Raw genomic sequence first — 10,804 nt, forward strand, 5'->3', positions numbered from 1 at the left:
ATATTTGAAGAGACAGGGATGACATAGATCCTACAAGATCCACCGGAGCCAGCGGGGCGACACGCTAAAGGATACATAGTTTGATGTGATTCTCTCCTCATGGGAGAAGCATGATTGGATGATGTATAATTATCCTGTTATCAAACCAGCAGCCTGGACAGCAGTTAATGGTAACTCATATGTAAAGCTCAGGAGAGCCTTCCTCCTCCTCCTCCTCCTCCTCCTCCTCCTGTAATTGGTCTCCTGCTGCAGCTGCCTGCAGGGTCTCTCTTCACGCTGAAGGCGCCCCCGTGTGGCGGGCAGGAGAAGCGCGCACGCCGCGGGGGGTTTAAAAGCCACAACTGAGGAGGAGCTGCCCACAGTACCAAAGAGGTCTACACCGGGAAAAGTTTACCTCAAACTATCACTACCGACTAAGAGGAGGGAGAAACAGCAGAGATGGCAACTCAAGCACAGCAGCCGCCCCACCTGCACCTGGCTGAGCTCACCGCAGCGCAGTTCATCGACATCTGGAAACATTTTGACGCAGACGGTCAGTGCGCGCAAGTATCTACCAATCTGAGGAATGTGGAATTAATTGAGTGTTCAATTAGGATTTATTAGAAGCTGAAAGATGTACGTCTGAGAGAGAAAGGTGTGTTTTTTATGTACAGTTTTGTTTCCTGTGAAAGTTAAATTCCTTTTCTGTTTTTCTGTCTTTTAAAAATAATTCAGTGAAGCGCTACTTTACTTAAGTCAGCAACATGAAAATATTACAGTAATATCATACTAAAGAAAAGTAGCATATATTCGCTGGAGCTAATTTGACATGAATACAACATATAGGAAAGATTTTTTGATTTACTTAATTTTATCGTGTGTCCTCGGTAAAAACAAACCAAATGCTCTTTTATGTTATCATCATATCATCGTTTAATATAATTGATCTTGTGACTTACTGCATTTGCTGTGATTGAAATGTGTCAAAGGATCCATAGTGAAAAAAAAACTATGAAAGAAATTAAATAAGAAGTTATAGAGGAGGCTGGAAAAGGGGGAGACGAGAGAGAAAACAGATGAGAGAGACAGAGAGAGAGAGAAAGAGAGAGAGAAAGAGGGTGGGGGGAGGGAAAAATGATGCAGAGGGGGAGGACCAGAGAGAGAGAGAGAGAGAGAGAGAGCAGAGGCTGGGGGAGTGAAAAGGTGAGAGAGGGGATGAGTGAAGGGTGTTTTTTTACTGGAGTTTATTGGGAGGAGCTTCTAAATCTGAGAGCTTACTGGGAATGAACTGGAGGAATGGAAAGAGTGTGTGTGTGTGTGTGTGTGTGCGTGCGGGCGCGTGTGCATGTGTGTGTGTTTGTGTATGTGACGACATATTCAGACCCTTTACAACTCACAATAACACACACACACACAGACACACACACACACATTTTTAAATGGTAATATATAATAATATAAAAGTACAAGTAAAGTACAAGTATAAGTAAAAGTACTCATTATGAATGTAGAATGGTGGCTGTGATTGTTATATACTATTATTATTACTGATGTATTAACATATATATTTAATGTTCTAGTCGGTTGAAATGGAGCTGAATCAAACTATTATTTATTCTGTTTTTTTACTTAAATCAATATAATTTAGAGCTTAAGCAATTAGTCGATTCATCAGTTAGTTGATCAACTATTTTGTTAATCAATTAATTGTTTAAGTAATTTTTTAGTTTTTATTTTAAAGTAAAAAAAAATTCTGTGCTCCAGTTTCTCAGATGTCAAACTGAATATTTTATGGCTTTTAACTGTAGTTGGACGGACAAAACAAGCCATTAAAATATTTGACTTAAAAAAATAAATGTTCTAAAATTTTGATTAATTGAGAACATAATGTCTCAGCAATGTCTGTGTTTTGTGAAGGTTTAGTGATTATCATGTTGCACATTAAAGTAAGGATTATTTTCTGAAGCCACTCAGAAAAAGCTCTGAGCTCTGTCGTTAACCCCTTTGGAAACTCTGTCTGATGAACTCATTGTCCTTCAAAGAATCAATGTCAGTTTGTTTTAACTATAACAGTGTGAAAATAAAGTAAAACCAATACTTGAATTTTTCATTTATTCTCTGTTTTACACAAACTAAATATACACTGAGGACAGGTCTTAGTGCGTGCATACGTGGACCAACTTGTCAGCTTATGTCAATGTTCTTATTTGAGTGTTTGCAGATACAACATCCCTTGACAACTGCAATCTTTCACTAAGGTTATTTGAGAAGTTTTTGTGCCTAAACATGTAAACTTAAATAGTTAAGGTGATAGATCAGAAGATGGTCAATGGCACTAATAAACAATGTCGTCCTGCCAATAGGGCGCCAGATCAGAAAACACTCATATAGGTAATTTTTAAAGGCAATGAAAAGTTATTAGCTATTTGGTCATTTAATTTGACGACATTATTGACTGTTCAGTTACCGTCTAAAAGGCCTCAGTTCCCATTTTAAAACAGCAGCTGTATCTTACAGATAGTGTAAATGGACAACTGATCAATGGCTAATTGATCCAGAACTGCTCAGGCCTGGATGACTGCAATGATCCAGTGGAGGATTTCAGGGGTTGTTCTTTTCAAAGGCACCAGACTTATGATGATGAGGGTGAAGATACCATAGCTAATTACTTTCCCATCTAGAATCATGGACTGAATTGCATAAGAGACATTAATGTGCCCAGAAGAAAAATACCTGAACCTCCCTTTCAAAGGGCCAATGTGTAGGATTTATTGGCATCTCGTGGTGTAGTTGCAGACTGCGACTCCATCGCTTCACCCTCCCCTTCCAAGCGTGAAGAGCAACTATGGTGCCCATGCAATATAGCCAGTGTTTGGTTTGTCCGTTCTGAGATACTGTAGAATCATGGTGGTGGTGGAAGGCTTCTGCAGATAAAAACGTCTCATTCCAAAGTAACGAAAACACAACAATTTCCTGAATATTGCAGAGTGACTTATACACTAAATGATCAAACACCACCCTATGAACTATTATATTCCCATTCTGCTGCCAATGAGATCCTCCTAAATGTTACACACGGGACCAAGTTTGATAAAACATTGACTTAGTTCAGTGTCACCTAAACTGCGATCAGCCAACGCTTCTGAATGGAGAAACATGTATTTTACCTCAGGAATAGTCTCACTTACAGATATTCTGTCTACTCACTGTAAAACAATCTATTTTGGGGGACAACAGGTTGTTTTCTTGACCACAGATGCTGCACAGCAGTGACTGAGTGGACTGGAGCTCCTACTGGCTGCTGGGAAAACTAGGACAAATACAAGAAGTGAGAATTTGAAGGAAGGATTTCCAGCAGCAGTGTAGTCTTTAAACTCATCAGGGCTTTTCTTTATATTCAGAGTCTCCTGTGTTTTTGGCATGATCCTTTTTAAGATACAACAGTCTCCTCCACCCTCCCACTACCCTGACAGCAACAACTGAATTAGGCACTATCACAACATAAAAAAACCACACATCTAAAGCAAAACAAAATACAAAAAGGGAGAAAAGATGATATTTCTAGATGTTGGTTCATGTGGATAGTCGAGAGTGGGTTACACTTAGGAGTTAGTGGAGGAGCTCAGACAAGATAAGAGAGAAGTAAATGGGTTCCAAATAAAATGAAAGTTCTCTGCCTTGCTTTGACATGTATATCTAATATTTTAAAGATGCAAACAACTTCTTAAATATCTCATCCAGAGTTTTTTTTTAGTACAAGAATCAACCGTTTGGGAATAATGGTGGAAAAGACCAGGGAGAAAATGAATGGGGAACGGTCAATGATTGTTTTTAATGCTTTAGAAAAAGAGTAAATTGAATTCCAGAAAGTGAATAATGGGGGCAAAAGATGTGCGTCAATGTAGCTGGAGCCTGCTTCCATCACATAGAGGGTTGATGTTAGGTTTAATTAGAGACAGTTTGACCTTGGTCCAGTATATTCGATGGATGAGCTTAAGTTGGATAAGACTATGACAGGAGCAGATGGAGGAGGAGTGGATTCTGTCTAAAACTCCGTCCCACTCATCATCCTGAACCTCTTGGTCTAAGTCGTGTTCTTGAGAAGCAACCCCCTTTGTTGTGGACGCCGGTCTCCAGTGTCATAATAAGTTTTTTCCGTTGTTTTCAGTCATTATGACTTGCAGCTGGATCGTTTTTGGAGGTGTAATTGAGCATTCAGCAGTTGAGCTGTGCTTGAAAATGTTTTGGGAGGTAGAGGGCTGCATCTGCTCAGTATGCAGTGTGCAGTGGTGCGCTCCATGTGGCAGCTGAGATTTGTATTGCAGCTAAACTCTGGCAGTGAGCCCCAGTGAGCTGAGAACATGGTCCCTTATGTGGGCTTTATTACAAGTCACAGAGTTTGAACACACTCATAATATCATAGATAGCAGAGTCCAAGCTAGACCTGTCGTTTGTCAGGTTGCAATATTAGCCAACAACTGAAGGTTTCTGTTCTGTGGTTAAAAATCTAGACATCTCCAACTGGTTAACAAGATAGCAAGATTTGTTGTTCAGAGATATCTTCTCTCACTTTCGCATTTCCACGTCCTTGAAGAACAAAAAGATCACTACAGCAGAGAACAGGTCTTTGACTACAGAGCTACTCACCACTCTGCTGACATTGCTATAGACTCTAAGTTGTGTATGCTCCCCTCGTTACATACTTTAGTCGCACTTGATCACCATTTCTCTTGATCACAGAGGCACATATATATTATTATCTAAGTAACTCAATAAGGGCCTGAATGAAGAACTAAGAACTGACTGACTTTTCCTCTAGCGGAGCCATGAGGTGAACATTTATGGATCTGAGTGAAATATCTTAACGACTATTGGATGTATTGACATGACATTTTGTGCACACATTTATGTCCCCCTCAGGATGAATTGTAACAGCTTTGGCGATCCCCTGATATTATATCTGATGCCACCATCAGGTCACATTGTTAATTTGTCTAATACGTTGATTTATGAACTAATGAACAAAACTAATGATATTCCCTTAAACTGTACTTGTTTTTTTTAATCAAATTTTAAATGATGTAAGAATTGAGATTGAAGCTCCTAACAGGCGGCTTTTGGCATGTGGGTGTTATAATGTAAAGTAATATAGTAATATCATTTTTACTTTTATTTAACTGGTTGGTTGAACATCAAAATCAACAATGTTTTCAAGCAAACTGGCTAAAAAAAGTATTTTTTGACTACTTTTGACTTCCCAGTTTCAGTCAGTTCCATCAGTTCTATTACACATCATTTTATTGGAGACTCTCTTGCTGATTTATCATCCCATGTTGTCCCAGTATATAATTTGATTGTTTGGCCTTGGTTTGGTAATCCAGTCAACACTTTGTTTGAGTGCTAGCTGATGATAAGAAATTAGTAGCAGTTTAACTCTGAAAGTGAATCTGAGCTCCAGATGAATGGTTACATTGAGTTGGCTTGCTTTGTTTGCACAACCAAAGCTTTGTGTTCATGCAGTGATTTGTTTCTATCTAAAACAGCAGCTCAACCAGAGCACAGATGGTGAGTTGGAGCACCTATAGACTACAGTGTGCAAATGAATCTGGGCAGGGAGACGAGAGGAAGGGGGGGAGGTGAGGGAGAAAATGATCAGAAAGGAAAGGAGATGAGAGGATAAGAGATTAAGGGATGAAGAGGGGGGCAGGGTGAATCTCTGCATTTTATTCTGTATGTCTATGTTGTACTCTAAAATAAAGATAACTATTTTATTAATGTCTATTTTGATATGATGAAAGGCACGAACCCCCAATCCCCGCTCGGATTTTAGACAGATGGGACTCATTCATATGATTAAAAAGTGACCGCTGAATGTCCTATATGTTACTCTGTGACTTGCAGGGAAACCAGTGGAGTAAATTATTGAATATTGAATCCTCTCCAGTCATGTGGCTGTCGTAAGAAGTACAAATCCAGACACAGGGACAGAATGCCCCAATAAGCATCAATCTGACTGCCCACTTTCACCCTCTTTGGCAAGAAAACACTCATTATACTGCTTACACTCCAGCAGCACTGCACTCATTTTCTTCTGCTGCAGCACATCGCTGAGTCTCCACAGGCCCTGCCGCTGCTAAATGCTAAATTTGGCATGAGATATATGAATGTGAATATAGAGAATATTCTGTAGACATTAGCTTCTTTTTGTGTCTTCAATTCAGATTTTTTTCAGTTGTATGTCTTAATCTTATTTCCCAGCGTTGTAGTGGTCCAGGCTGCACTCAAGACATGAATATTGACCAGCCAGAATTGTGTTTTGACATGAATTCAGGGCTAAACCAATCAAATACATGAGAAATACTCAAACTGTAAACTCCTGTAAACTGCTTACTTGGATCTAATCACGGAGGACTTGAGACTGGACGGGCACTCGAGGTTTCCAAAATTTAAAGAACCCCTAATGACCTCTAATCTTTCAACCACATTTAAGTCTTTCATCAAACTTTTGAACGGTCAACAAAGCTTCAGGCGACTTAAAAACTTCATAACATCGTTTGTGCCAAACTAATTTAGCTCCTCTGGTGCTCCACAGGGAACGGTTACATTGAAGGGAAGGAGCTGGAGAACTTCTTCAAGGAGCTGGAGAACGCGAGACGAGGAGCGGGAGCAGGCGTGGTGAGTGTGCTGACCGCGGCACATTTCTGAATACTTACATACACATTTAATTAAAGTGAGTCGTGTGGCTGACACATGAAAATATGAGCAAATTTTTTATAGTAGATAGTAATCACAGTTGCTCTCCTAGGAACTGGGTGTTTCAGTGCCTGAAAATAAGAAGGATAAAGCTGTCAATTAATGTTTTGTCGACACATTCAGTAGCAAAACTTGCGACTTGCCACGTACACTAATTAACAAGGTTTCCTCATTATGTTAATAGGAAATGTTTTCCGGATGGCCTTCCATTTCATATAAAACCGAGTCCCTATTGCAAATTAACAGCACAATATAAACATAGTTTCTGGGGGACAAGGTTGGCCTAGTTAGCATGATATAATGGGGTTTCTCTTACATACAGTATGTTTAAGTTAAAGACTGCATTGTCTCTTTGATCTTTGATGTGGTTGCAGGATCCCTCACATGCCGCGTTCAAAGAAAAGATGAAGGAGTTCATGGCCAGCTTTGACAAGAACGCTGATGGGAGAATTGAGATGTCAGAGGTGAGTTAAGACATATACAGCATAGCCACAATATTCCTGTCATAACCCACCGTGAACCAATGCCATAAAAACACAATGTAAAATATATACTATTTAAACAAAGCCTATCTTTTACTGTCTCATTATAATTCATAAAGTAGGTGTCTGGAATAATAATCATCCTGTCGTTGTGTCTTCGGCTCTATAGTTGGCGCAGCTTCTGCCCACAGAGGAAAACTTCCTGCTCTGTTTCAGAGAGTTTGTGGGATCCAGCGCTGAGTTCATGGCTGTAAGTTTGTATTCGCTTCCCTCATCTTTAGCTCTCTCATCAAAACTGTTTCAATTTAATGATGGTAAAGACTTTGGATTTGGAGAATCCATAATGCCACTATTACCCTTCTTCTCTCTCTGTTTCTGTTGGAAAATGTTGCTCACCGACTAACTGCTTAACTTAACTGAGCTGTGAAATTTCCCTACAAATGCCTCAAGTCAGCAGAGCCACCACAGCTCGTCCTGTGGGACACATGTTGCTGACCCGCGTTTCCTTTTGTTTCCCAGCCAAGTTAGGAGGTCTGTTTGATGCGGAAACAGTCCATGGGTGTAAATTGTTCATTTAAAGCCTGGATGCTGTGTCTGGAACTCATTGAAACACTTACAAAATGTTAGGTATTGTACTGGAAACTGCTCTGTGTTTAAGATTATAGTCAGAGTGAACCATGAAGGTGACTTAAATTGCCTTGTTTAACAAAACTGAACTGAACTCTCGGTTCTTAAAACTTATAAATTAGCATTTTTAGTGACTCTTTTGCTGATGTTAGTGTGACAATTATTACTACACGTAGTGAGAAAACAGTGAGGCATCAAGCATCTGGTCCACTGTGATTGAAAATAACACACACACAGACTTGGTTTACCCAGAGTTGGGTTGAGGAGGGTTTTCAGTGGTGGTGTGATGTTCAGGCTGCTCTGTGTGTTAGAGCTATTCTCAGACAGCCATACATTATGAATGGAGCACAGGGAAAGACAGTGAGTGCTGGAGGGGTTTAGGTATCCATCTTTGATAAGGGCTTTGACAAATTATATATTTACACAATGTCAGATGACACCCTGGTACCACTGTCTCTTTTACAGTTTCTTTCTTTCTGTAACTCAGATACAGAAGGTCTGCCAATTGTAAAGTCAAGTGTGTATTCTGACTCTTCACTTTAGCACACAGGTTTTCTGAGAACTACTCTAACTACATCATCTTCTCCTGCAGGCCTGGCGGAGGTATGACTCTGACCGCAGTGGATACATCGAGTCGAATGAGCTGAAGGTAAAACACAATATGCCAAATTAAAGCAAATGAATGAGGAATCATTTAAAGTTGCTCTGACAGTAGTACAACACTCTGAGAGATTTGGTAGTTCTGTCATTTAGACCTTTGTTCTGCAGCTGAGCCATGAATATGAACAAAATGCCCTTCCACATGGTAATTACAGTCAGAAATGTGTGTAGCTCATTGTTGCACATCTGTCTATTTAATGAGTTGTGGGTGAATAATAGTGTATGTGTGTGTTTTGTAATTACTGTAAACAAACCAGACCTTGTTTGAGATGATCATTAGCGTAGTGCTGGTGGTGTAATTGGTGCTAATGTCTCTACTGATGGAGCTACTCTGAACGTGCACGTGTGTATTATGCCTGCTGTCATGTGAAAAACAAAGCCTCTGAAAACAAACACCCCATTCACATCCTGAGCTCTGTATGCTAACACCATTTATTTTCACCGTAAGTGCTTATGTGTTATATCATCTGGTGACTGACTGGGGGAGTTTTTCTGTCTCTTCAGGGTTTCCTGTCAGACCTGCTGAAGAAGGCTAACAAAAGCTATGATGACAAGAAGCTCAAAGAGTACACACAGACTATTGTGAGTATCACAAGGCATGACATGTGTCTTAAATTCTGCAAACTCAAATTTACAACTGCAAGTCTCAAAATACTCAACCTTTAAATCTTAACATTACATTGATGCTGTAATTTAATAGAATCTATTGTACTCTAAGATTTATCATGACATTTTTTGGGTGTAATTTCTGCTTAAAGGTCCGATATATAACATTTATTAGGATCTATTGGCAGAAATGGAATATAATATTCATAGGTATGTATTCATTAGTTTATAATCACCTGAAAATAAGCGTCAGTGTGTTTAGAGGGAGCAGGTTGTCTTACATGGAGTCCGCCATGTTGTTCTGCCATGTTTCTACAAGCCCCAAATGTACAAACCAAGAACTGACTCTAAAAAGGGCCACCATAGTTTCTCTTACACGCTTAGAACGCTGAGCTGTATTCAAATGGTTGTAATGCTGCAACTTCACTGCTAGATGCCACTAAATCCTACAAACTGGTCCTTTAACACAGGATCACATTCACACTCAACAACAACGCCTTCATGCCCATATGTTCTAATTGTAGCACTTTGCTGCTACATTTCTACATAATGTAACTGAAACAACGTCCCTAAAGGCTTGAATTTTAATGCACTGAACAACATCAATGTCTGGGTTCACCCTTCAGCTCATCTGTAGTGCTGATGCATCACTCAGGCCCCCTGCATCAGTCAGCCATCTGTGGTCTAAACGCACTCAACCGCTGCCATTTATGTATGTTTTAACATGTAATATGTGTGTGTAGCACTGTACTTGAATGTGTTTGAAGACCTTCTGTTTGCTGTGTTTTCTCTAAAAAATTCTCTGGTAATCTTCTTTCTGTGCAGCTGAGGATGTTTGATCTGAATGGTGATGGTAAGCTGGGCCTCTCTGAGATGGCGAGGTCAGTGTGTTTCCAATTTCTTTTTTTCTGTATGCACATTTATAAACATCTTTTAAAGGATGCTAACTAGATGAAACATTCCTTGTTTTTTTTTACTTCAGGCTCTTGCCAGTCCAGGAAAATTTCCTGCTGAAGTTTGAGGTAAGATTTCATTCAGGCTTAGAATCACAACCGTTATAACACTTAAAGACTGTAACTCTGATATAGAGCAGTCAGACAACACTGGGGATTCAGACTAGTACAATTCAACATGATTGGATTCACCACAAGATGATTATTTGTCATCAAAGTACTAAATGGACATATGGATCACTGACACAAATGCATGCTTGCTTATGTTAAATCCTATAGGAATTAAATATTACAATATAACATTTATATTAAAACATTCTTGTGTTTGGGAACAGCTTTTATGTTCCAATAAATTCATCTGATAATTAAAGTCAATTTAAAGTCCTGTGGGGTGTTTTAAAATAAATCTTAAAATAAATCTTATTGCACAGTTTCATGTATTTTCTTATCTATAAGACATTATTCGGGGAATACATTTTTATGCTTCTAAATTCAACATTTGTTGTACAGTGACGAATCTCCCACATGCTTTTTGTCATGTATGTTCCTATACGTAGAGAGAGCAGATCAACTGTTCCTTCCTGACCGAGGATTAGTCTGTCTGATCAGGATTAATTTAACTCTAGTCCCAGTTATCATAATCTGCATGGATTAATATCAGTTCTGGATCTGGTGACGCTTTTATCGCTCTCTAGAAATATGCTACAGTTTCTAACAATTTTCACTCATCTCTCTCTCTCTCTC

At 39.3% G+C, this 10,804-nt stretch overlaps 1 protein-coding gene across 1 annotated transcript in view; it reads left to right on the plus strand.

The window, feature by feature from the left end:
• The first annotated feature begins 394 nt into the window (after positions 1-394).
• Positions 395-10,804, plus strand: part of LOC118321068 (calretinin-like) — an 11,711-nt gene continuing 1,301 nt past the window's right edge. Inside the window, exons 1-8 of the mRNA XM_035652255.1 lie at positions 395-532; positions 6,572-6,654; positions 7,107-7,196; positions 7,384-7,464; positions 8,434-8,490; positions 9,006-9,083; positions 9,933-9,988; positions 10,090-10,129. Coding sequence (XP_035508148.1) covers positions 439-532; positions 6,572-6,654; positions 7,107-7,196; positions 7,384-7,464; positions 8,434-8,490; positions 9,006-9,083; positions 9,933-9,988; positions 10,090-10,129 — 579 coding nt within the window. The 5' untranslated portion in view covers positions 395-438. The remainder of the gene's footprint in view (positions 533-6,571; positions 6,655-7,106; positions 7,197-7,383; positions 7,465-8,433; positions 8,491-9,005; positions 9,084-9,932; positions 9,989-10,089; positions 10,130-10,804) is intronic.

The sequence above is a fragment of the Morone saxatilis genome, unplaced genomic scaffold, assembly GCF_004916995.1.
Source record: "Morone saxatilis isolate NCDOM2014 unplaced genomic scaffold, NCSU_SB_2.0 Contig11, whole genome shotgun sequence".
NCBI lineage: Eukaryota > Metazoa > Chordata > Actinopteri > Moronidae > Morone > Morone saxatilis.